General features: G+C 41.1%; 2 protein-coding genes across 3 annotated transcripts in view; both read left to right on the top strand.

The window, feature by feature from the left end:
• The first annotated feature begins 115 nt into the window (after positions 1-115).
• CASP8AP2 (caspase 8 associated protein 2) lies at positions 116-20,729 on the top strand. 2 transcript variants are annotated; one of them, XM_014964728.1, is made up of 10 exons: positions 116-204; positions 2,339-2,414; positions 3,511-3,591; positions 4,402-4,502; positions 5,688-5,762; positions 6,958-7,073; positions 8,006-10,539; positions 12,919-15,868; positions 16,652-16,751; positions 18,050-20,729. In XM_014964728.1, exons 2-10 carry the CDS (start codon positions 2,366-2,368, stop codon positions 18,104-18,106), a joined length of 6,063 nt encoding a protein of 2,020 aa, XP_014820214.1. In that variant the 5' UTR covers positions 116-204; positions 2,339-2,365; the 3' UTR covers positions 18,107-20,729. The 2 variants fall into 2 exon arrangements, with proteins under 2 accessions (XP_014820214.1, XP_014820213.1); XM_014964727.1 differs by lacking the exon at positions 116-204 and adding an exon at positions 885-936.
• Positions 20,730-26,436: 5,707 nt separating this feature from the next.
• The window catches only part of GJA10 (gap junction protein alpha 10), a 9,257-nt gene continuing 8,302 nt past the window's right edge, over positions 26,437-27,391 (top strand). The window contains exons 1-2 of the mRNA XM_014964444.1: positions 26,437-26,956; positions 27,056-27,343. Of these exons, the coding sequence (XP_014819930.1) occupies positions 26,437-26,956; positions 27,056-27,343 (808 nt within the window). The remainder of the gene's footprint in view (positions 26,957-27,055; positions 27,344-27,391) is intronic.

The raw sequence follows: 27,391 nt of genomic DNA, 5'->3' as shown, positions 1-27,391 counted from the left end.
ACATTTCCCAGCGTGCTCCGCGCGCTGCGGAGCAAGACCTCCAGGGTATCGTGTGCCCCTTCCCCCCGGTGCATGCCGGGAGGTGTAGTCTCACGAGGCCGCCCCCTCAGCGGGGTATGGCTGCGCTCGGCAGCGGCGCTCATTTCTCCTCGCTGCCTCCCGGCGCTGGAAGCTCGCCTGTGCTTCGCCCTGCTCTTTACGGAGGTAACTGCTATTGCCGCGGCGGGACTCGCAGTGGTCACGGGCCACCAGCCGGCCCTGAGGCCTTTCACATCGGGGCTGCGGCCCGGAGTCAGCGCTCGGACCGAGGGACCCGAACAGCTGGTTCGGACTGAGCAGGAAGGAGGCCCGGCGCCTCCCCGACTCCCCCCGGCCGGCCGCAGCCGGCTCCTGACCGAGCCCCAGCGCCTGTGCAGCGCGCCCGTGATGTTTCCAGCCGGGTTCGACAGCCGGCACCGGCACTAACCCTCCCGGCTTCACAGGGGAGCCGCCGCAGCCTCCTTCGCGCCCACCCCTCCGCGCCCTGCTCACACCAGGTGAGCCCGCGGGCGGCTCCGGCGGCCTCCCCTCTCCCCTTCCCACCCGCTACAGCCCCCACAGACAGGGGCTGACCCGGGCACCGCTGCTGAGGCGGGGGGCGGGGCGGGGCCGGGGGCGCGCGGCCGGAGAGGGGGCGGAGCGATGGCGGAAGGGGGCGGGGCGCGGCCGCCTCGCGCTCCCGGCTTTGGCGCCAAGCGCTTCAGGCGGCGGGGCGGGCTTTGTCGACGTCGCGGCCGGGAACGCGCCGTGCGTCTGCCCTCATTGGCTGGCCGCCGCCGGGAAGCTCCGCCTCCCCTCCCCTCGGCGCCCCGGCCTGCGGGACCAAGTGGCGGTAGCGGCGGCGGTGGCGACCTGCGGGGTGTCGCGGGCCGGGGGGCGGCGGGCCACGGTTGGCCGGTGGGTGAGGGCTGCGGGTCGCGACGGAGCGGGGCCTTGCTCCTCCCGTCCCCTTCTCCTCCTCCTCCTCTCTGGGCTCGGCGCCGCCTGGCCCCGCGCGGTGCCGCTCCCCTCCCCCCACCGCCCCTGCGCGGGTCCCGCCGCCCGGTTCGGCCCGGCCCGGCCTTGTCCGCCCCGGGCTCCCCTGGCCTGGAGGTGCCGCCCGTGTGGTGCCACTCTCGGGCCGCCATCGGCGTCTCTCCCGCTCTGACCCTCCCTCCCCCCCCGAGAGGTGCTGGGCGCTTCCGCCGTGAGAGGAATCGGGGCTGGGCGGGAGGGTGAGGCCTGGGGAGCCGGTAAGGCCTCTGAACCGACAGGCTGGGTGGGTGCCTCTGCTTGTCCTGGCATCGGGCTGCCTCATGTGTGGCTGTTTCCCCAGGCAGCCGGTGCTGGGTGCAGGCTGCTGGGCTTCAGAGGTGCTGGTGTGTCGGTGCCACAAGCCTGCCTGCTGGTAAAGTCGCTCTGAAATAGCTGCTGTAGTGGTAGGTGTGCGTCCTGGGGCTGAGCATCGCTGCACGCCTCGGCTGGCAACGTGCTTCTTGCCTGCTGCCCCTCCTTACTGGTGTGGCTGGTGGTGTCAGTGAGAGGAAACTTAAATTCTCAGCTGAATTGTCAGATCAGATTGTTTTAACTGGTTAAGATATACATTCGGATAGCCTGTTCGTAGAATGCGGTGATTCAGACCAAAATTTCTTCATAGGATCTTTATTTTGAGAGGCTGAGGGACTTGGGTCTTTTTAGTCTAGAGAAGAGAGGGTGGAGGGGAGATCTGATCAACACCTATAAATACTTAAAGGGTGGGTGTCAGGAGGATGGGGCCAGTCTTTTTTCAGTGGTGCCCAGTGACAGGACAAGAGGAAATGGCACAAACTGGAACATAAGAAGTTCTACCGAAACATGAGAAGGAACTTCTTTCCTGTGAGGGTGGCAGAGCCCTGGAAGAGGCTGCCCAGAGAGGTGGTGGAGTCTCCTTCTCTGGAGACATTCCAAACTCATCTGGACATGTTCCTGTGGGACCTGCTCTGGGTGGACCTGCTTTGGCAGGGGGTTGGACTGGATGATCTCCAGAGGTCCCTTCCAATTCCATGTGATCATGTGATTTGATACACACAAATAAAAGATACAACTGAAGATCTTCAGAATGCTGATTTAACGGGGTGTAATTTCTTACTTTTCTTGATAGAGGTCTATATTTGTTATCTTAGTGTAAGAGCTTTCTCATTCTAGCTTTGGATTTTCTTGAAAAGCAAGGGCCACAGGTAGCTCAGGTGTAATTGACTTATTTCAAGATGCTTCTCTTTTATGATGCTGTTCTGAAATTGTCAGTTAATCTGTTGTCTTTCCTCTGGTATTTTACTCGTAGATGGGGAAGCCATAGGGAGTTTGTATCATGGCAACAGATGAGGATGGACTGGGACTGTTTGATATCCGCTACAGTGGTAAGATATGTCAGATTTCTTTCTGCTTTGCAGTGAAATAACACAGGCAGTCTTAAGAAAATAAATAGGTCCGAAACCAACATCAAAAGCAAAATGGAAACAGTTTAAGTTGGGACAAATACTGATAAGCTTCAACTGTAATTGGCTGTGGCGTGTTATTGGTGTAAGCTGTATCCTCTTAGTAAGTTTGGATTTTAAACCATACTGTGTGCTTTGGATTTCTGATATGTTTTGAGGGGATGGCTGGAACTGGCCTCTCCCCAGTGTGTAATTTAACCTTCTCTGTATCCTAATTTGGACATGTTAGGAGATTTGTGCCTTTGTTTGCTATTTGTAAGAGCAAATGCGATATCATCTGGTGCGGTACCAGCAATCGAGGTACTGTAACATTATTTTCAGCTCCACGGTTGATTGATCTAACATAGGAGATTGCCAGCCTCAGAAGGACTGTGGATGTCAATATTTTTCTTTATAATAAAGATACTTGTTGCAGAACTGGAGAGATTCACATAGAGGAGATGGGAGTGGTAAGAGGCATTGGAAAAAGACACGAAGAGAGACTGAGGAGTTTTAGAGTAAAATACTTTTACAGAACCAGTTAGTATGTGAACAGATGGCAATACTGGAGTGAATTCTTTGAATTATGCTACAGACTGTTACAATACTTAATGTTTGGCGAGAAATGATTCTAACAGTAGTGGTTTATATCATACTAATTCTTTTATTTTTGTTTCTGAATTGTATAACTTTTGTATTCAGTGTGTTTTAGAAAACAATTTCAAATTCAGATCAAGTTGTCTTAGTTCATAATTTTAAATTTTATCTGTACTTAAAGTTGTATAACTTGCTTCATGCATAGTTCTTGTAATAGGAATTGATCATACAAGACTGTCTTTGCTCCCATGTGACTAATGATCTTTTCTCCACAGTAGCAGTAACTTGCTGGGTAAAATTCCCCTGTGTTTTACTAGTCTGTGCTACTACTTTTACTACTCTTTACTGGTCTAGGATCATAATACAGTTATTTTATGGGAAAGTTAGAAGTTGGAGTTTACTAAATGTTTACTTTGGCCTTTTTTTTTTTTTTTTTCTTTAGCTGAAGCTTCCCCCTTCAAGGAAGGTGATGAGAGCTCAGTGGATATTTACGATGGCTTGGACAATGGTTTGACAGTTCCTGGTAGGTTGATTGTATCTTGCTGCTTGGCTTGGAGCATTGCAGAGTCTTTGTCCTTTGGCTGGTCTCAATTGTAAAACAATGGTTAGCTTTTAAGTTTACATTTAGCTGGTGTAACATATGCTTCGGTGACCTACTTGTTTAAATTCAAGACGTGTATATCTAACACCCTGTATAAATGCATTAGTGAATCCTTAAATCTGTTAGCTGAATGATTATCTGATAGTTTTCATTTATTCAACACAAGCAGCATGATATTCAACCCCGTACCAACTCCGTTTGATTCTGATAAACTGATGTGTGTTTGTGAATGTGTAGGTCGTTGGCATCTGAGTATTCTTTTTCTCAACAATTTTTTTTCAGCTACAAATGTTTCTAAGGTGAAGTCTGGCCAAAATCTGAAATGAATTGTAGAATGCACATATTTATTCTAACCTTCTGCTGTCTATTGGCTTGGGTCGCTATTAAGGTGTAGCCCTTCTTGCTTTGTAAATTAGGTAGTTTTACTGTGAGCCAGCTCTCCTTTGACTTAAAACAACTTATTAGTCAGAAAATGGACCGATCTTTGTTGTTACGTGTCCTGGATATCTCTTAATTTTTCTAACACAGTTTTTTCCCTTGAATTTTAATTTTTGTCATTTACCTTTTTATGTCGATGTAAATTGGATCACGTATTTCCAATAAAACTAGCATAAATGTTGAAATTCAGAACAGGAATTTCTCCAGTTGAGGTCATGTGCTTTCCTTGGTGACACAGTGCAACCTGGCTAGAAAAATACCTTTTCCTTGATGTAATTAATGTTCTTGTTACAGAAAATTCTGCTCCAAATTCTACACCATCTGGAAACAGCTTAAATTTATTTGATGAGATATTAATTGAAGAGGGGACTGCAAAAGAGGCATCCTACAATGAGGTGTGTATTGATGTGACAAATGGTGGGTTTAGGGTGGGTTTTTTCCATCCAATTTTTCTTGTGTAAAGTGCAAATAATGTTGCCAGTATGTTCACAGCATTGGAAAAATAGGGATACTGTTATTAAATAAAGAAGTTAAAACAAGAGCATGGTAATAAACTGTCATGTCAAGAAGTTTAGTAGAATAAGCACATCTCTCACTCTCTGACGTGGTCTGTCCTCATTTAATGTCTATTGCACGTGGTTCTTGTATCAGCTACATTATGGGGAAGATGTGTCATAATTTCTTTCCAGTTAAATATCGGTTCAGATGTCTGATACAAAGCTAATCTTGAAATTTTTCCCAACAAATTTTACCACACTAAAGCAGATAAGACACATCTTATGGACCAGGACAGATGATGCCACATGAGTAAACTGCTTCTAGCAAATCAGTGGAATGCTATATCTACTGCGTGGCTCTCTTCAGTCTCAAGGACAAAATGTAATGGCACATAGGCCATGGATTAATCTGAAGTACAAACTTGAGATTTGGAGTAAAAGGGACAGACGTCCACAGATATAATGCACTATAGAAGAAGTAGGAGCAAAACCTGCAGGATTCTACTTTTTTAGAATGTCACTTTGAAAGCAGTTGACTCTCAACTATGACAATAGAGAAGTTATCAGTTCTGTGAAAGTGTTATCGCCATCTACTTTTAAAAAAGGGCTGATGACAAATGTATTTTAATTAAATTTGTGATCTCAACAGGCACATGTCCTTTGCAGTCTATTTTTGCAGTCCAGGTTTGTTTGTGTTAACTTTTTGGTGTGTTTTTTCTTACCTGCTTTGTATTCTAGAAAATCTGAGAAACAAGTCTCCATCTGTAGGGCTCTGAGAACTCCCTCGATAATCGTGTCTTTAATTACACAATAACATGGCTTCCTGTTACTCCCTAGGCCATTACTGTTGGGCAAGCACACAGATTTCCTCTTATCTGAGTGTTTGTGATGTTTTAGAGATTTGAATGCCCGTTGGAGCATATTGAAGCTTTTTGTTTTAGTATGGCATTAATATGTTACTTTTGGGAAAAAGCAGAACTTTGTCATGTAAATTACTGTGTCAATTAACTATAAATCTAGAAGAGTAATTTTTCTATGTGAATAAGTTCACTTCTGTGCTGTGAATTCTTCTCTTTTTTACAGTTACAGGCAGAATATGGAAAATGTCAACAGCAAATTAAAGAGTTGATGAAGAAATTTAAGGAAATCCAGGCACAGGTACTGTAGTTCAAAGGGCAACATTGTCAAAATTTATATAAAGCAAACTGAACATTGCTTTGGGAGAGACGTATGCTTTCCAGAATTAATCCATGGTTTGTAAAGCACCTCTGTAGGTGCTAGGAGCCTGTTCTGCCTCAGGCAGTTGCTAGGACAGCCTGCTGACAAAATCAGTAGGTAAATTCATTTGTTTCACGATGCTGCGTGCAGTTAGACCTTAATTGCTCAAAAGCTATCTTCTGTCTCCTTAATTAGAAAATAAGCATGTCAAATGAAGAGTTGTCAGAAAGGTATCCAGTTCTCTTGTTGGTTTTTTTTTTTAAAAAAATAGATCTTTACTACACTAGGGAGAGGGTTGTAAAGGTACCTGAGCTGTCATTGGAACTGGCAAAGGGTGTCTGCATTACTTTGAGTGCAGTCTATTTTGATAGAAAGAGCTGAGCTGCTCCTCATCTTAAATTGGTATCCCCCATGCTGTGCCCTTCTGTATGGTTAGTTTATCTTGGACAATTCTGAAACATCCTCAACCGTGTATTACAGATAAATCCCAAAGGTTCTGTGGTTTGAAATGGTAAGCAGCTTCTGCCCCTGTGACAGTTCTGTGTTGTTTTCTATAGAACTTGCCTGCTTTTGAGCAGGCTTTGCTGAGGACAACTATTAATAGAAGTGGCTCTACCTAGAACTGACAGATAAGGCTCTAGAACATCGTATCTAGAAATGTTAAAATGATAGAGCACCCAAAGTTGGTTTTGATACATTGAAAAAAAATGCAATCAGCCTCTTTCTCTGAAAGCACTTAAAAGCTATATCTCTGATTTGACACAGTGACCAGGAAAGCAATAAACCTTGAGTAAAAGAATGAAGCATTATTTTGCTCTGTGGTTATTTGGTTTGTGGCATATTTCAGTTTTAATAAATTGTATGCTTAAAACATCTTAAATAATTACCAGGAACACAAATGAGCATAAATGTGAGTGATGTTTAAAAAAAAAAAAAGAGCTCCTTTGGATCTCAATAATTTTGACTTCTCTAAAACACTTTCTGTATGTTCTACTGTCTGTTTGCGATTATGGGATTCTTTGAAATGGTTGTCTTGCACTTTTTTTTCACTACATTTTTGGATACCCAAGCTAATTCTCATTTTTTCTTTCTCTCCCCCTCTCTACTGCTCTCATTTTCTGGATATTTTAAATAGAATGTTATTCTACAGAATGAAAATCAAGCTCTCAAAAAGAATATTTCAGCACTTATCAAAACAGCAAGAGTGGAAATTAACCGTAAGGATGAAGAAATCAGTAATCTCCATCAAAGGTACAAATAGACAGTGGAATTGAAAACATGCTTTTTGCATCTTACGCAGTTCAGTTTCAGTGCCTTAGACTTCTGTTTACTTCTGCATCAGACACAATCATTCTTTTGAGATGGCGGAGCATATTTAAAGAGGTTGCTTTTGCCCATGTCATTAATTTAACCATTGCTTTTAACCATGTCATTTTTAATGAGATGTTTTGTTGAATATGGCAGCAAACTGTCTGGGGTTTTTTTTCTTGTTTTTTATTTTTTTTCTGGTGAGGTAACTTTGAGTTCTGTCAACAATGAATAAGTTCAGGCTATACAGGCTGCATATGCCCTTGTTATTTATTTTTTTTTTTTATTATGACCTTGCATGTGGCCTTGAGGAAGCTTGATTATTGTAATTTTACTACTTGTTTTCTGCAGCTTGCAGCAAGTTCCAGACATGGTAGCTTATTTGCTTATTGCGTAGAGTAAGCACAGTCACATTATACCTATTCTTTTCGTTCCCAGTTTACCAAATAGTGAAGTATTGAATTGCTCTTCTTTAATTATTTTTTTTTTAAATCACTAGTGCTGTAAAGAACAACTTGTTTTTTTTTTTTTTTCCTAGGGGAAGGCTGTCTTTATTCCTAGACAATGAAATACTAATTTGAGTGACTGAAATCGTTAATTAGATCCAGTGCAGCATTTTTCCACAGATCTTGCTTTTTTCTTTAGAAAATGAATTTCATTTGGAAAATATGTATACAAATTATATTCTCTTAATGTGTGCTAATGGAAATTATTTAATTTCTGGTTTTATCTCATATTTTTGTCGACTTGAAGCTGAAAGGAAGTATGAAATATTTTAGAGAGAGATGGCTCAATTGCAATTTGGGTTTAGTTATGTTTAAATAAGTTTCAAAATTGACATGACTTTTTTTTTTTTTCTTTCGTTTTGTGAACAGGCTATCGGAATTTCCCAATCATCGAAATAACTTCACCAGAACATACCTTCCAGGATCAACTAATGGAAGGTGCTCTGAGATGTGTAAAACAAAAGATTCCAAATTCAGACCTTCTGATGTAGGTGACAGCGTAAAGATGGAGCATAGGATGAAGAATGACTGCTCAAAAGATCCATACCACAGTTACTCCTCTCATAATACGGACAATGGGAAGTCTAGCTCTGAAAAAAGAAACACCCCTTATTTACTGAAATACCCTCCTGAAGAGCTCTGCAACGATGGTACTCATATGTGTCTACCCAACTATGACCATGGTTCCAACAAGGATAACAGAAAGGAAAGAAAAGAAATAAAAAATAATGAACAGTATAGTAGGGGAAATGTCAACAAACACAAGAGAGAAGCACATGAGAGCACCGGAAACACTGGTAACAATGGTGACAGTGAGGAGGGGAATTCAGATCCTCAGCAAAAGCTGAAAACCTTTTCAGAGAAGGCAGGTAAAAATGAGTCACAACAAAAAAGTCAGAGCGTAAAACTCAAATGCAGTCCAAGTGCAGAAAGGAGAGCAGAAAGGGGGGTTTCTTCCTGGGAGAAACAACCTACCGGTAAAGACAGGTTTCAAACAAGAGGTGAATTGTATGCTGATGAGAGATCACAAAATTTATTTAAAAAAGACGTTAAAGCACATGATAAAGATGAAAAAAACACTGGCCAAAAAAGCAAACCAAATGAAAAGCTACAAGAGCAACCAAGGAGGTGTGGCAGAGGGAGCAGTCCACACTCAAAGAGTGAACATTCAAAGAGTCTTCATGAATCACGTAAATGTCGTGTGGAAGAGTCTAGAAAGGGAAGAGACACTGACTGCAAGAGAGATAGGGGAACAAATGATCATACTTCTCGAGAGGGAAGGACTTCACCCTCTAATTCCAACAGCAGAGAACATAAATACGCCCGCTTGAAAGAAAACAGCAGTCGATACGAATGGGAAACAGCACATTCCAAATCGGAAAGACACAGAACTGAAGAAAAAAGGAAAAGAGAAAGAGACAATCAGGATGAAAATAGACATTTTAGAAATGAAAGAAAAATTGCAAAAGAGTTTTCTCACCAGTCTGGAAAAGAATCCAAGAAAGGTACAGATGTTACAAAAAGCGAGAGAAACAAGTCCTATAAACTAGAAGAAGTGCACAGAGTAGCAGATAGCTTAAAAGAGCACAAAATGCCCAAAACTAAAGATGATCACACTGGGACAAAAAGCAAAGACTTAAAACTTAGCTTTATGGAAAAGCTAAATTTAACGCTTTCTCCCGCTAAGAAACAATGTCTCTCTCCAACAGATGGACTTAAAACACCCTCCCAAAAGGCTGCTGATGAAGGAAGCGCGGAGCTCACGCTGCAGGCAGAGCTGTTAGGTTCTGCCCAGCCTGTTCAGTGTGGTCCTGAAGAGCAAGGTCCTTCAACAGGACCAGTTCTGGACAGTGCAGCTCAAAGTGATGCAGAACCAGCACTGCCTTTTTCTGTCAATTCTGGAAATGAAGCCTTCGAAGTCGCAGCAGCAGCAAATCCGGCTCAGTCTGAAGAATTGCCAGCAGTGGCAACTGATGAGCTGAGCTCAGAAGCATCACCAGAAGCAGAAGTGGGTCAGGTACAGCCCCAAGCCTTGCCAGTGGAAGGAGAGGTGCTGGTTCCTGAGGAGATGGAGGGTGAAACGTTGTCAGAAGCGGCGGGGGCTTGTGATCTGGTTGAATCCGGAGCCTCAGCAACAGCAGCTGCAGTGACGGATCTGAATCGCCCTGAATCTTTGCCCCTGGATGTGGCAGGGAGTGTGGCCGAGTGTGAAAACGTGCCTGTGGCAGTGGGTGTGACACAAGATGATAGTGTACCACCAGCAGAAGTGGCACAATCTGAACCTGCCGATGACAGCATGGGAACCCTTCCAGAGTCAGCAGCAGAGAAGAAAGAGGAAGATAAAGTATGGCTAGGTGCTGACTTAGGAAGCTCAGCAGACCGATGTGGCTCTCAAAACCTCATCTTAGATGATTCAGAAGCCAACAGCTCTGCTGACGTGGAGTCCTGTCATGTCACAGATGATATTAGCGAAACAAAACCAGACTCTTTAATGGAAGTAGTGAAGGATGACAATCACTTGGCTGCAGAAAACGTTGAGTGTCCTGTTGAGGAAAAGGGTATCTGTGAAACTAATACAAGTGCATCTCAGTCACTTGACAGAACTGTGTTAACTGATAAGGATGAACCATTAGTTGACCAGAACGCTTGTGATCTGGAGCCAGACCTAACTGAAGTCAGTACTGCAGCATCTTCTCTTAGTGGTGAGATGTGTCCTAGAACTAAAGAGAGAGAAACTAACCCAGTTCCTGTGGATGATGACAGCTCGATATTGAGCATTGATCTCAATCACCTGAGGTATATTCCGAAGGCCATCAGCCCACTCAACAGTCCGATGCGCCCGTTGGCTAAAGCACTAAAGATGGAAAGTCCCTGCAAAGGTCTTGTGAAGAGTTATAATAAAGGTATTTGTATATGTATATTCTATTTTTTTTTTCTACACAGAGGCTTAGAAGATGTATTCATGGAAAGCAGAAATGACTTATTTCAACTGCTTTCTCAAAAATATAAATTGTTTCCTCTTAAGCTGTGTAAGTCTCAATGGTCTTTTTTGTTTCTGATGGAACCAATTAACAGTGCAGCCAATGTTGTAGCCAGTGTAACATTAGTGCTATAAAAATTGGAGTTTGTCACTACCGACAACCGAGTGGTTGAACTTAGAATTATGTACTAATTTCTATAAAAAAAAACCATACAGGTTTCTTAATTGCAGTTACTTCTGAGTAGATCTTGTTTGGTTTTTCTCTGAAATTGTAGAAGCTGAAAATTGCTCAGGATTATATTCTTTCAAGTGTTTATTTGTGAGAAAAAGCTGGAGAGAGTACTTGAGACTTAATTTCTAGGAATGTCAGCTAAGAGAAGGCTGTGCTCTCCATCTGAATTAATTTCAGTGTAAATTTTCATATATATACATATAATTTACAATTGTGAGTCAGTTGGTGGGGGAAAAAATTAGAACATTAGGATTTATCATTAATGAAGTAAGAACTAACTCCTAATGATGACAACACTCACAGGAAGACAAAATAGGTGACCCAAAGTTTAAATCTTTTCCTTGTGTGAATTTTAGTCTTCCTGTAGTGTCCTGCTGCAACTAGTAAAAAGTTTTCTTGAAAGTTTAGATTTCGTACTAGAAGAGAAATAGTAGAGTGGCATTTAAATGCTTTTTCTTATGTTTTAGAGTACAATCCTTATGCCTTCTTGTAAATCTTAGTGTGGTGTGCTCTGGAATTCTCTCTTGTGCTTGAAACAGCTACTCTCCTAAGTGTGAATTCCTTTAGCAGTTTATATTTCATTCCTACGATATTTATATTCTTCGAAATATCTGTGGAGACACCAGAGTTTTGGGATCAGAGTAGATGAACATCAACTAAAAGTATTTTTCTAATTTTGGAGTGTGTTCCTGAGTTACTTATTAGAGGAATCCATCCTGTCCAGAACTTGTTACTAAATGCCAAAGCAGTAATTTGAAATTACTTGAAATTCAGTACTCATCTTTCTACTGTTCTACAGGACAGGGGCACATATATTAATACTATATTTTGACCGCTTTTGTTTTATGCTTTGGTTTGTCAACATATTGAAGTGGTTAGTTTGAGAAGTTATTGATCCTTGCAAAACTGAAATGGAAGCAGCAGCTGAATATGGTTTTGCTCCCATAGAATCCGTATAAAGTAGACATTTTCAATTGATGCATTAAAGTGTTAATCACAAGATCATTTTTAATGGAAATCAATTTAAATATGATCTTTTATGAAATCAAATGTTTGTTAGAGGTCATTAAGCAGTCTAATCTATGTGTGATTGAACATTAGAGTGTTTTATTAACTAGAGTGCCCAGCAAGCCTAAAATTAACTGTAAATCTCGTTAATCAATACATATGCACTTCAATGGAATTTTTGTACAATGGAAACAAGCTTGCCTTTTCATCTTTTGTAACATGCTGCTTTGTAGCTAACTGTAATTGCTTATTTTTCGTAACAAAATAGCAATCAGTTTGAATTTTAAATAATGCTTAAATACATATTTAACGATATCTCAAAAATATAAAACATTTAATGACCTTGTTTGTGAGGTAGAGTACAGTGTGCTCCGTTTGGCAGAACTTTAGCCTTTCCTCTCACATATCTCATTCCTCCCTCCTGTCATTCAGGATCCTGAACTGGAGGCTTTATCCAAGATTTCTACAGAAAGAGTTTTGTGCTAGTAATTTTTTTTTATCATGTGCGTGGTGCCTAGTACTCTATTGTTTGTTTGTTTAGTAAGTCAGTTAATTGAGAGACTCAAAGAACCATTTTTATAAGCCCTGGAAAAGATAGTTGAATGCAAACAGTAGTAGGTCATTTGTTCCTCTCATTTTGTTTTCGTTGTGAAACTGTTAAAAGCAAAGCCACCCTTTGTATGTAAAAGTTAGTCCATAATGATGTTAAAGTGTAACTTTAGCTTGTGCAGCATTCAGAAAACTTATGAAAATAGATGGAAAGAAGTTCAAAACTGATGGAAATTGCTAGATTTTTCTGTTTTCAATGGATGTATTTGTGAGATCAATCGCATGATTTTGGTGAGATGTTGAGGTCTGATTTGCCCTTTGAAGCTCAGAAAAATCCTGTAAGCTAGCAACTGCTGAAGCAAACCACCCACACTTCTTGAGTTATCATTGGCAGTTTCAAACAAACAGTTCTGAACGGTCACTTTCCAGAAGAGAACCTTCCAGGTTTTTCTGAAAATGTCTGTGTATAATGGTGTTCTTTATGGTAATTACCAAACTGTTTTCTTTTTATAGATCTAATTCCTGAAAGTACGGTTGTCGTCTGTCCTTCAAAGAATTTGTCAAAGGAGGTAAACAAAGAAAATCAAAAGCCAGTTAGCATGTCTGATGAGCATTTAGAGATGGAGTCCCAGCTGAGTATCTCTTCAGATGAACTAGAAGAAGGAGAAATCATAAGTAGCGACGAAGATGAAGAAAAATCTAAACCGGAAAGAGGCTCTGAAAATGCAAAAAAGTCAGGACCAAAAGCTTCTCCTGAGACACGAAATTTGACCAGCAGTCCACAGAATCAAAAGAGCAAAACTGTGCATTGCAATGAAGATAATGGAAAATTTGTTTCTGTGAAAGTAAGTACAAAGAAGAACAGGGAGAAGCATAAAAATCAGACTTTCAGATCTTCGAAGGACACGAAGAAAAATAAAACTGTGAGCATTGCTTGTCTTGAAAAAATTGTTCATGTTGTTGTTGAACCTTCAAACGTACAAGAAATCATGCAGATGCTAAGAGCTATACGAAAACAGATGAGGAAAAATTATATGAAGTTCAAGGTACACTTCCCAGTTCAGCATTTTCACAGAATTATAGAATCTGGTATCATAAATTTTACATCATTGATAAAATACTTGAACTTTTCCAAGATGTCTACGATAGGCGAGACATTAAAATTGAATATCTGTGATGTTATAGAGTCCAAACTTAAGCAAGTTAAGAAGAATGCAATAGTGGACAGTCTTTTTGAACAGCAAGTATCAGATATGAAAAAACAGTTATGGAAATTTGTAGATGAGCAACTTGATTACTTATTTGAAAAGATAAGGAGAATTATAATAAAACTATGTGATGTGGGAAATCAGAGTGAGGAAGGGAAGTTTGAGAGAGCAGGAAAGCAAAAACACAAGATCAGTCATAAAAATGATGTGCAAAGATCTAGAAAAAAGTCTTTGAAAGCCAGATCTCAAAAGCCTGAAGAATATATCCTTTCGAAGCAAATCGTGGATTATCAACGACCTAAGTGTCACCATGAGAAAAATAAAACAGATGCACCAAAAGCTGCCTTTACAAAATGTCTTAACTCCATTGATAACACGAGGAATTCCCAAACCAAAGTGCACCTTTCTAAAGAGAATAATTTGCAAGGTGCTCTCACCCCGTTGAAGGGTGTGAAATATGAAAAGGAAGGATTCCAGCTATCCAGAGATGCTAACAAGTCTGACCTTAGTTACGAGCTTCTCACAGAGCAGCAAGCGTCCAGCCTGACGTTTAACCTTGTAAGTGATGCTCAAATGGGTGAGATTTTCAAAAGCTTGTTGCAAGGTTCTGATCTCTTGGAAAAAAATGGTGGCAACATCGACAGAAATGAGTGGGAATTCAGGACTCCAGAAAAACAGTATTTAGACAGTCACAAAGGCAGAGGTAATGCTGCTGGATTGGTGCAAGAGATTGTTCCAAAGGAGCCTTGTGTGGAATCTCGACCAGTGGAGGATATTAACTGGCCTGTTGTTTCACCTGTAAGAGCTCCCTCTTTAGCATCCAGGCTTCAGATGTCCGTTGACCCAGATGTACTAGATGAAAGCTGTATGTTTGAGGTTCCTACGAACGCAGCTTCGTGCAAAGACGATGAATGCAGTTTACAAAAGAATAAATCGTTTGTTTCTTCTATCCTCCTTGAAGATTTGGCTGTTTCCTTAACTATTCCATCACCTTTGAAATCAGATGCTCACCTCAGCTTCTTAAAACCTGAGAATAATTCTAGCTCGACTCCCGAGGGTGTTCTCAGCGCGCATTACAGCGAAGATGCGCTCCTGGAAGAGGAGGATGCCACTGAACAGGACATTCATTTGGCTTTAGAGTCTGATAACTCAAGCAGCAAGTCGAGTTGTTCTTCATCGTGGACAAGTCGTCCTGTTGCTCCTGGTTTTCAGTGTCGGCCCAGCCTACCGATGCAGGCAGTAATCATGGAGAAATCCAACGACCATTTTATTGTGAAGATCAGGCGTGCGGTGCCTTGTGCCTCACCAGCATCTGATCAGGTGGCTTCTGTGAAGGAGGCACGAGTGTCCTCAGCCAAGATGGAAAAAGATGAAATGAGAAGTGGGGAAAGAGAAAGGGGTGGTCAGAGTGCCCCAGCAGCCACTCTGCAAGCAACTGTCAAAACAGGTGGGGTTAAGATGGATCAGTTGCCTTATGTTGGCACTGGACAAGAACAAAATCCTGCCTTACCTCAGCTTCTAAAGGAGTCACATAATAATATTGGAAAGGAAGAAGCTGGGTTCCTTGGACCCTGTAGAAAATCTTCAAATGCAGAGAGCCATGACACTGAAAGCCCAGGTGAAGGCTCTGAGCAATCTCAGGCGCACAAATTGAAAGAATCTGAAAACATAAATGAAACGAGTGTTAGATCTCAAGCTTCTTTTCCTGCTGGATGCAGTATAGAGTCATACATAGACTTAACAGACGATATCAGTAGTGAAACTTCATGTCGTGCAGTGGAATCCCCTGCAGATAACAGGACTCGGGGAACTTCTACAGGAAACTCAGAAATCAGTGATAAAAAGGAAGAACTGGAAGAGTGCTCTGATGCATTTATAGACTTAACAGAAGAGTTTTCCAATGAGACTGTAGCAGGTGAATCTAATCTTGAAACAAAATCCACTTCAAATACTGATGCAGGATGCCAGATAAGTATAGATGATAAAACTAGTAAAAAAAGGAAAAAAGACACTGTTAGAGAAAATTCCAACTCAAAAAGGCAACGAAAAGAAACTGAATCAGCAGGTGAAGGGAGCGATGCAAGTGATGTGAAGTCTGAAGAGGTAAATTCAGCACCCAAACAGTGTTCTAGTAAGAAGAACGAGTTGCAGCAGAACAAAGAGTCTTCTCCTTTGGCTTCATCTGCATCATCACCTAGCCTGTATGCTAAAAACATCATTAAAAAGAAGGGAGAAGTAGTGGTTTCCTGGACGAGGTAATTTCTGGTTTGATCTGTTTGATTGTTTTAGGTTGATTTTTAAACTGTGTGATATACTGATAAGTGGGAAGAAAAGGGTATTTAGCTGATGGATGAAGTTATTCGGTAGCTCTGCATCCTCTGTAAATAGTGGAGTGGGAGCCACCTCTTATCTATGCAGGGTGGCTTAATGACATTGGTGTCTTCTCTTAAAGTACAACTGAAAGGTGCAAAAGTCTATTTTACCCTTTTTCTATAAGTTTTCTAGCGGAAAACAAATTTAAGAGGTGAACTGGTGTCACGTAATCCTGTTAGCAACCTTCGGAAGAGAACCATTTTTAGTCATTTCTCAGGGAGGTTAAATCAGATTTAAAGAAGGTGACTTCCATTTGTCGTAACTAATTCCATCACTTAGCCAGATCTCCCAAAACAAGAGTATTTTTTGCTTTGGTTTTGAAAGCTTATATGCTAAGGTAAGAAGAGTTACTATGTTGCACTGTCTGATTTTTGTTTCCCCTGCCCATCTTTTTGATGACTTTGGGGTTGGGCTAACTCTGTTTTAATAATCCTGCCCTCCCTAATAGAGTAAGGTCATCTCTACTACCACATGTTTATACTGACTTTGTTACTCTGTGCTGGTAGAGGGGAGGATCCTCCATAACTTCATTGCTGTTGTTTAAACTCATGTTACATAGTTTGCAAATACTCAGAATTTTATATATGCCTATATGTATTTTTTTTGTTTGTGTGCATGTACACGTATATATGTGTTAATATTTTAAAAATGCATTTTTGCTATAGAAATGACGACCGAGAAATTTTACTGGAATGTCAGAGAAAAGGACCATCAAGCAAAACTTTTGTTTCCTTAGCCACTAGGCTGAACAAAAGCCCCAATCAAGTAAGTGTTGTCATTCTTACATTTGATAACTGTGTTGCTACATCTATGATTGTAGTTGAGCAAAAAACTTCAGAGATCTCCAGCTAATTTGAAGTTGGTTTTTGTTCATGTCTTTTGTTGGGAGGTTCCTGAAAAAAGAATCTTGGATTCTCCATGTTGTTACCTTTTAAAAATATACATTATAGAGATATTGTGGTCCAGGGATTCTTCAATACCTATTTGATTGGTACTTTGATACTGTTGTGTCTGTTCATAAGCCAGGGACAACAGGATTGTTTCTGCTGTTAGTCAGCACTTAAAGGCAATTTGGAGAGGCCCAAAGCCTTTAGAAAAGGATTAAAATTAGAGCTGGAAAAAAAAAAAAAAACCCACAAGATTTTGCAGAAAGGACATTTTTCATTAAAATGTTTCCCTTTTTTTTCACTTTTTAATTAAGAAGCTTCATAAGACACGGATGTCAAATTGATGTAGAATATTTCCAAAGGTTTGCATGTAACTTTTTACTTGTCTTGAATTACTATCACAAGCCTCTATCCTGCAAATCTAAAAAGGGAGAAACACCCATTTGACCAAGTTAGGAAATCCTGAGAGCTCAGGATTTGGCTTTTAGGACATTGTGTTTTATGGTGTTGGGGTGGGTGGTTGGATAAAACAGTATTGTCTCTGCATTTATGCCACTCTTCCCAGTTAGCCATTGGGTGGAATGAATGAATGTAGCGATATTCATATAAACATGACAAATACTAACTCACAAGTGAATGAGGTCGCTGTGTATACTGTGGATATGCTCAACAAAAAGATGCTTGGCTCTCATCTGCAGCCCAGTTTGATAAAATCCCTAGTAGGCAGATTACTCCATAAATACCTGAAGCAACAGTTGTTGATTATTTTCTACCCTTCTGTACAACCTGTGCTTGTTGTGGGGTACAAAGCTTTTGCCTTTACATTTGAATCTTACTCACAGTTATACCTGGCAAAGTTCAAGTCTAGCTGAAGCCTTCATTTTTTTTCCTCCTTGTTGTAAGGAAGCCTGTGTTAAACCAGTAGTTGGCTCTAGCTCTCTGTGATGAACCTGGAGGGTATTTCAGATGTCAGAGGTATAGGAAAACTTCCTACATCCAATTAACTTGTTCATGGTGCTCCTAAAATTCTCCTTTTCAAACTTATTGGAAGCAAATAATAAAAAAACCAAAATAGTGGTCTCTTCAAAAAAAATCGTTATGCTGTCAGATCAGTCTGTATTATTCAGTATGGAAATCTGGGGCCTTAATGATATGTATTTTTTTGTCCTCCATTAGGTTGCAGAAAGATTCAAGCAGTTAATGAAGCTGTTCAAGAAATCCAAGTGCAAGTAAACTTACCACCAGGTTGCTTCGTGGTTACACAGGGTTTAGCTGTTACCAGCAACGAGGGACTACAACCACTGCCTTCACGTGATGGGATTAGTGGGAGGTATCCAAGTCAGAATACTAAGTTTGGTAAATCTGATGCACTGTTAGTTATCCTCTTGCCTGTCCATGTTTTCCTCTGAAGTGCTTTATCAAAATAACACGGAGGGAACTTTACAAACAAACTGGCTGGGAAAGAACAGGTGCCTACAAATGGAGCAGTGTCACTTCCAAGGTGACATCTCCTGTTGGTTATACGTGTTCTATAAGTGCACAAAAGGGTGTGCAGCCAAAATGGTGGCTCTTGCTTAACCTGCCAGAAGTACTGCGTGTGGTGATGTCAAACTATGGTTTTAAAAGTGAGAGTGCTTTGGAATCCAGTTCGTAGATAATCCTACAAAATGGCAGGTGCGTCATCTTGGTTACCTTGAAACATACATTTAAAAATTACACCTTTTTCTTTTAAAATAAGGCAGAGCAGTGATAGCAGTGATTCCAAAAGCTGTTTCTCTAGTAATTGCATTCTGGAGGTGAGGAATAAGTGGTTCTTGCTGCTTTGTCAGTTGCTCAAAGTGGGTTTCAGGGAGAGAATCTGACACCGAGTGTGGGGTTTGTCTCCAACTTTAAGCACATTATCTAAGCCATTTCTTAATGACTCCAGCGTTCAACAGAGGTGAATGAATTTCTCCATGAGGGCATCCCTCTGTTGTCATTGACAATGGAGAAAATCTAAGCCAATTGTCTAGTCTAGACCCCTAATTTTCTGATTCTTGAAGTCAAATGAGTCCCAGCCTCTCTGAGAGTGAAGCCAGTCATTAATACAGTGACCAATTTTTCAGGTTCTTTTAAATTGTGAAATGCCATAATGAGTATTTGCAAAGAACTGTCTTGTAGTTAAAAACATTTTGCAGTTCTGATGATATTTAAGAAGACTTAGTATTGAATTTTGATTAGTTGGGGGGGTTGGTCTGTGAAAAATGTATTGGAATTTTTTTCAGTTTTTTTTGTCTGTGGAAAAGGCCAATCTGTTTTTCTACTCCAAATTATATCTGGGAAAGGTACTTAATTTAGGTCTTCAACATAATGAACATTCTAGTTTGTTGAAAAAAAAATAAAAATTGACAAGTTACTTTCTTTTTGAAATTATTTAGAAACAGACCTTTACAGTTTCATAAAATGTGATTTTATACTTACTAACCAGAAGAAAAACTTTTCTGTAAAAACAAGCAGTTTCAAAAGCTTGTCTACTTGACATGTTTTGACAGCAATTGTATCTATCTTTACAAATTGTTTAGTAGATTAGAAATTCATTAGGTTCTATTTTAAAGAACTCTTATAACTGCTTCAAGTTTTACTAGTACGTACTAAAAGTGTGTATGTATATATACGTATACACACACATATCTCATATATATCGTTGCTTTATCCCAAATTTCTAAAAAGCTTTTTTTTTTTTTCTTCCCCCTAAGAAGCATTCCTGGAAGCTGCACAGGTTTTTGTATTATGAATTCATTGATGTTTGAGATTTTATTCTTAATTTGAGGGTCAGAATTGCTGTCTTTATTCAGTTAGAACATCTGCTGAATTTAGTTAGACTTCATTTTGGAGCCCCACCTAAGTCCATCGCCTCTCAACTTGGGTTAAATTGGCTTTTTTTTTTGGAATCCAATGGCTGCTTCTTCACTTTCAGCACGATGGGGTTCTTGCTCCCTCTCCAGAGGGACAGACTTCTCGTTCTAATAAACCATCAGATAATTTGTCAGTGATGTTGCCACTGACACCTTTTGGAGTATTGTAACATGAGCTGTTTCAGGCAGTGCTCTGGAAACTGCTGCAAGGAATGGCTTGAGTAGGTGATGGTGTCAGTTCTGGCAGTCTTCCCTCTTGTGTGCTTGCTTCTAAACCGTTTGCTTTTGATGATAAAGTCTCCTCTTCCATGCTACGCCGGCAGCGCCTAGTGACTGGTGGATGGGTATATCTACCCCTGCTTGTTTTTAGCAAACATTTGTGACAATTGTTTACTTACTGGAGATTTAAATCTCACTGAATCTGTTCTCAGAAAAGTCAGTTTGCTGAGTAGCGTTCGTGTTTGTGGAAAAATCAGACTCTACTAAGAGTATTGTTTTAACCATATCCTTAGAGATCAAAACATGCACAGTACTGAAGGCACTGAGGGAAGTAGCTTCTCTCCACTTAAGTGCTTCCTCTCTGTCTCAAAAAAGCAGACAGTATTTTATTACAAAGTTGTTTATTCCTTTTCTGTGTTTATTTACTTTCTTATCTGTACAGGTGATGGGGAGGGGGGGGTCAGGGCTTGACTGTTTTGGTTCTAACTTGGATTCGTTTTTTGTAAATTATGAGACTTTTTTTAATGTTCTGTCTATTGTAAGTACATGTACAGGTTCCTACGTGGTCATGTAAAATATCTGATGAGTGTATATATATATATAAATATATGTATAAAAATAGAGAGAGCTTTGTTTAGCCAAAGACGATTTTTTTAACTATATAAAACTCCAGGTTTATTTTGTATAAACTAAATAGTTTGCTTACTGTAAGAGTAATGCAAAAAATAAAACTGTAAAATTCACACACACATGTTCTTGTTGAACAAAGGTTGGCTTGGAGTGGTTTTGTACCATTGTTTGTAATTTATTTCTCCAACCAGAATTTTGATACATATATGAAAAATGTACTGTATGTAAACCTACAGTCTTATTTGTGAAACCTCAGGTAAATGAAAACATTTTTTTTTTTTTTTAGAACTGTTGGATGGTGGCTTGACAGCTACAAGTGCTGTGAAGCAGCATTAAAATTGACTTCCGTTAGTTTGTATAAATGAATAGCGATGTTGATGTTCTGGCCAATAAACATGGAAGTAATCAGCTGCTGCTCTGCAATTACTGCTCCTAATACATATTGCTGATTTCTTAGTGGACGTGACTGGCCCAGAAGTTGGACACAAACTGCAGAAAACCTTTAAACCACTTATGAATTATAACCTGCATCTTTCCTCTTTTCTCTAGAAACTGTGTTAGTGTTGAATGGAGTATTACAAAGGAGAAAGACCTTTTTGTGTCTAAGGCTTTTCACTGGAAGAGTGTAGCTGGCAGCCCTTGCTGAGTCTTACTCCAGTTTGTTATTGAAGACTAGGTCTGCTTCTGTGGGACACTTACACTTTTACAAGATTGAGTTTAAAAGCTCTTAGTGGACGTGAGTATTGGAAAATTTTCCAAAGTGGAAATTCAGGGAGCAGTGTTTATGGGTATGTGGATGACAGTGAAACCATAGAGCACAGGGTATTGGATTTCAAGGGATTCTTTCTGAGGTCTGTTGCCATCTAACTGTCTACATACAGTAGTTGACTGCACTAAAGGCATTTCTCTTAGGTGTCGATCCAGCAACCCATAGCCAATGCCATGAAGTCTTTCCTCTGATTGTCTTCACTCTAAAACAAGCTGCAGAAAAATCTTTAGCGATTTGTCTTCATGAAGGGAGGCAGCAGTAATAAAGCATGCCAAGAAACAGGTATAAGGATTTCTTAGAAAGGTCTATGTGTTTCAGAAGCAAAATTGGCTTTGATAGGAAAGATGGGTGTTGTTTCAGTGGTGGCTGGCACATCTGTCCCATCAGAGTTTGGAAAGTACTGTGCTGTGCCACCAAAAGCAAACCCATCTTGAGTTACAGGAGATAATATGGGGAAAAAATAAATAGAGAAATACTTTAACAGAGAGGAAAATGCACAGTTCATAGAATCATAGAATGGCTTGAGTTGGAAGGGACCTTAAAGATCATGGAGTTCCAGCCCCCTGCCCTGGGCAGGGACACCTCCCACCAGACCAGGTTGCTCCAAGCCCCATCCAGCCTGGCCTTGAAAACATCCAGGGATGGGGCAGCCACAGCTTCTCGGGGCAGCCACAGCTTCTCTGGGCAACCTGTTCCAGTGTCTCACCACCCTCACAGGAAAGCATTTCTTCCCAAAACCAATCTAAATCTACCCTCTAAATCTAAATCAGTCACATACCTCGTAGGGTGGAAGAAAAGGGCCAGAAGTTCCAGAGCAAGAAAGAGAGGAAAAAAGATATTTGGGATTTGCATAAAATTTGGACCTGGGCAAAACCAGGCAGCAGAAGTTCTTTGTATCAGAGCCTCAGCTCTGGTGGCCCCAATTTCTCACAAAATCCCATTTTGGTGGCTCACTTTCCTTTTTTTAGATCTTGTCTCTTCCAGATACCAATTCTGAATGGGTTTGGGGGTGGCTCTTTAACCCAGCTGAAGATGGTTTTTCATGCAGAAAGCCTGTGTTCCTAACTGAAGACTTGAGTCTGGGTTCCTGTGGCCTCCATTTTCAAAGACTCGGTCTAACGCATCCTAAATTAACTCGCCAGGCAACAGAGTATGAAATCGGACATGACCGATCGATCCTCGGGCATTGATTCAAAGCGGAACTAATGGAACGTAAAGAAAATGTAAGAATCTATTATACTGTAAAGGCTGCCTATTTAGGCGTTTTACAAAATAAAATAGCATTTGGGAGCTGGGTGGAGGTGTAATGTTTGTAGAACCAACTAAAACAAGGCATCGGGTCGTTGCAAACTATTGCCCTACAGATCGAGCCTTGAGGGAACGGCTTTGTTGGATGCCACTGACTAAAATAATTGCATGATAATTTTGGCTAGAGGCACCATCCTATCATCTGCTGATTTGTAAACCGTGCACAAATAGTTTAGACTGAGTGATCTTGGCATCCAGCTACAAAGAATCGAGAAGTCCACTCAGCGTGCCACGTCTATGCTTTGGGGAGAAAGAAGAGATGTCCTAGCACTGTCCAAGGAAGGTTTCTGAGCTGTAGCAACCAGCAGCGGTACATGCTCCATCTGCGATGCTCTAGGAAAGACTAACCAAGGGATTTCTTCTAAGGTAAGCAGCAGAAAAATAATTTTTCCTAGGGTAGTATGGATTGAGCAGATCCCTGTGAGACTGGAAACGACACAAATTGAACCTGGGGTATTTGCATCTTAGCATCTAACTTTTTTTTTTTTACAAGAAATTGAAGATATAACTTTGTTTTTCAAATCACAGTTGATGAAAACCTGGCATAAATTTAATATAGGAGTGATTTGAATAGTGGCAAGTGATCAAATGAACTTTAAAATAAGGAAGTAACAAAAACCAGAAATAAAGAAACTGCCTCCAAGAGAAATGGTGGATTTCCATCTGGTTCTAACAGATTACAGGTATGAATTTTTGTTTGAAATAACCATTTGTTATTATTATTGAAATAACCAGATACAGAGGTAGTCAGATGATATAACACAAAATGGCTCAGGTATGTACAATCTATACTAAAAATGGTATATTGCTGATAGACTAGAATTTCTAGTACGCTAGTAGACTGGAAATAATGTTAACATTGATATTTGAGACTATACATCTAAAGTAAACTGAAATACTCTGTTACACAGAACTCAAATAAGACCAGGGAAGAGAAAGATGGAAAAATTGGAAGCATGCTGCTATGACAAGGTTGTAAAGTAGTTTTTGGCTGATTTCTTAGAAACTCTGGCTTTTGTGGCTGTAGACAAACTTCTTTGCTTTATACGTAGTGTTCACCGTGTCAATATTCCTACTGCGGTTCTACCAGTGCAGATTTGAGGTAAAGTGTCTTGGTATAATAAGAGTAGAATTAGACCACTCCTATGATTGCTTTCCCTGGTTGGCCATTATAAAGGAAAGATGAGGATAGAGTTGTTTAAATACTGGTAGAAACAGCTTAAGAAAAGTGCATTTATATAGCCAGAGTGGTATGTTTACACTCCTCTTGTCCTCTCTTCCCCCAAATACATTAACTTTCTGCTCCAAAATGGGCAATAATCATTCCTAGCGCTAGAGGAATGCCATCTTTGGGATTAAAACATGTCTCCTTTCCCTTTTATTCCTGTGCTTACAATTTAGCATCTCACTTGAGCGGGTCGGGTTTTTTTGTGGAGTCTATCCATTTCAGTGAGGCACCAGCCATTTGCAAGGCAGCAAATAAACCCTTTGCTTAACTGTTGCGTTGCCATCATCTAGTCACCTTCCAGGGGAAGTGATACCAAGCAATCAGCACATGTCACCCACCACCTACTCGTACTTGGCCTCTTGAGTACTCGGGGTTTGGGAGCTTGCTCTGTCTAAATCTCTGTTTCTCACTTTACTGAAGGTGAGCTCTTCTGTAGCAGCACTTCCAAGCTCAGAAAAACAGACTCGATATTTTTCTCTTGAGCTGTAATATTTTCTAGTAAACATTTCAACATATGAAATCTTTACACCCACCCAACCTCTGAAGTTACAATGATTTGATATCTGCTCTGAAAAAAAAAAAAAAAAATCCATATGAAGTCAGAGGAGGATCTGACATTGCTCTTTAAAGATGGAAAAAAGACTGCAATAATTCTTGCTGACTTTTTTTCATGTAACTTACTTCAATGATATGCACGGGAGGGAAGGAATAGGGAAAGAAGATATTCCAGGTGCATCACAGCACCTGAGAAATTGCTTGACTGGCTCAGTTTCCTCAACGAGTTCCCTGTGCAAAAAGGGAAGCTCATTGTGTAGCTTTGAATTTGCAGAGAAACCCCAAATCCTACAAATTTAAAAATAAGGTCTGCAGGATGCCTATGCAGAGAGTGACGGCACTGTTAGTTACGATTGAGAATCTTTCCTCACAGTGTGGATAAACACAGCATCCAAGCAGAATTGTGCCACCTGGGATCATATCATAAACCATAACCAAGGTATATTGATAATGGTGATATCACCCAACTGTTCTATCAATAAAAAATGTGTAAAATTTTGGATACTGGAACCAGTCACTTTTAACAGAGCTTAGAAATGGTACTTTACTGAAGCTGGTGGTTTACTGGAGTTTGGGAATTTTTGAAAGTACAGTAGCAAAATCTGGGGAACAGATTTAGATTGGAGATTAGAAGGGGGTTCTTTACTGTGAGGGTAGTGGAGCACTGGAACAGTGCCCAGGGAGGTGGTTGAGGCCCCATCCCTGGAGATATTCAAGGAGAGGCTCGACGAGGCCCTGGGCAACCTGGTCTAGTTGGGGGTGTCCCTGCTGACTGCGGGGAGGTCGGACTAGATGACCCTTGGAGGTCCCTTCCGGCCTGGGAAATTCTATGATTCTATTCTATGATTCTATGAAAAAAAAAGAAAGTGTGAACCCCAAGGTAGATATGATCCCATGTGAGCAGAAAAAAATCAGGGACAAAACACCAAATGTACGGTGCATTTACACATAAACAGACAAATACCTTGCATTTCAATTCCCCGCATCAGCTGAAGCTCTTGGATAGTTTGCAGAGAAGCGACTCGGAAATCAAGCATCTGGCAGCAGAACGTGGATCAATTTGCAGGTGAACCAAAGATCTTCTGGGACAGAGGTAGTTAAAAAGATCTTCTTATGCTCACAGCTAAAAGCCTCCACATCACTTCATTATGTAGTCCCTGTTTATTTATCTCATGTGTTGAAATGTATAATTAAGACAAAGTCTTGGTGATTCAGTAAGTCTTTGAAATGCATAAAATTAAAGTTATTAATCCTAGAAGCACTCTTAATTTATTAACATTATCCTAGAACTGAGACTATTTCTACATGTACAGCTGTGTGTAAATTAGCTTTGCATTTGTAGTTTCAGGAATCCAAGGGAGAAACTTGTGGATTGTTACCCTGGTAGGTGAGAAAATATTGGATGGATGGCAATAATAATGCTACTACCTTGCGTTACAAAATGAAACATTTTCCTGTCACAATTACAGGATACTTCTCAAAACTTTATCAAACAAATGAAAGCCATGAGCATTAGATGTTATTCTAGTTGCTTTGCACCCAAAACTATGGCAAAGCCACAGACAGTGGAATGGAGTGGGTGTAGAATTAAACTGTAGTTGGCAAAGGATTTGCAAAGTGGAAAAAAAGTGTCTTCTTTCCTAGTTTGGGAAGAAAATAGTGTAAAACTGTAGGCAGTTAAGAAGTACTTTAGTTTACGGCTGAAATCAATCTCTCTTTAGCTTAAAATAATCCCACACTTGCATCTTTCACCAGTAATCATAAAGTCTGCCTTCATTTAAAGGCCCATTAAGTAGCAAATAATGAAGAGCTCTCTTGCTATCAGAAGAAATTATATGAAAGATCATTCCTTTTAAAAAAGGCCCAAACCTAAAAAAGACCATTTCCAAAAGAAATGTAGTATTGTAGTAAAATAGCATTTTTAAATTTTTTTTTGTATTTCAGATATGAACTTCTGACCATGGGGGACTGGAACCTGTTGGGCAGCATCCTTGAAGAAGTGCACATCCACTCCACCATCGTTGGCAAGATCTGGCTCACGATCCTGTTCATATTCCGGATGCTGGTGCTGGGAGTGGCTGCTGAAGATGTCTGGGATGATGAGCAGTCCGAGTTCATCTGCAACACCGAGCAACCCGGCTGCAGCAACATCTGTTATGACAAAGCCTTCCCCATCTCTTTGATCAGATACTGGGTGCTGCAGATCATCTTTGTCTCTTCTCCATCGCTGGTTTACATGGGCCACGCGCTCTACAGGTTAAGGGCTCTGGAGAAAGAGCGACAGAAGAGGAAAGCCCACCTGAGGGCTCAGCTAGAAGACCTGGAGCCCATGCCTGAGGAACACAGGAGGGTGGAGAGGGAACTGCGGAAGCTGGAGGAACAGAAGAAAGTGAATAAGGCACCCCTGAGAGGGTCCCTGCTGCGCACTTACGTCCTACATATCCTGACCCGGTCGGTGGTCGAAGTGGGCTTTATGATAGGTCAGTATCTTTTATACGGGTTTCACATGTCTCCCCTTTACAAATGCACTCGGGCCCCTTGCCCTAACACGGTGGATTGTTTTGTGTCCCGACCCACAGAGAAGACCATCTTTATGGTTTTCATGAACAGCATCGCCGCCGTCTCCCTCTTCCTCAACATCCTAGAAATTGCCCACCTGGGCCTCAAGAAGATCCAGAAGAGCCTCTACGGCCGACCCAGGCATCCGGTGGCCCCCGCCGAGGAGGAGGCCAGCCTCTACAACTCCAAGAAGAGCTCCGTGGTGCCGCCACCCTGCCTGCCCAGCGACGTTTCTCCTCCGCGCCCCGCCACGGCCCCGCCGCCGCCTCCGCTTCCCCACGCTCCCGCCCCCTCGGGGCCGCCGCTCCGTCAGCACCGCGGAGAGCTCCGCGGGGCCCCGCCGCCCCGCCAGCGCC

This window comes from Calidris pugnax, unplaced genomic scaffold, assembly GCF_001431845.1.
Source record: "Calidris pugnax isolate Ruff unplaced genomic scaffold, ASM143184v1 scaffold219, whole genome shotgun sequence".
Lineage (NCBI taxonomy): Eukaryota > Metazoa > Chordata > Aves > Charadriiformes > Scolopacidae > Calidris > Calidris pugnax.
This window is presented reverse-complemented; position numbering and strand designations above follow the sequence as displayed.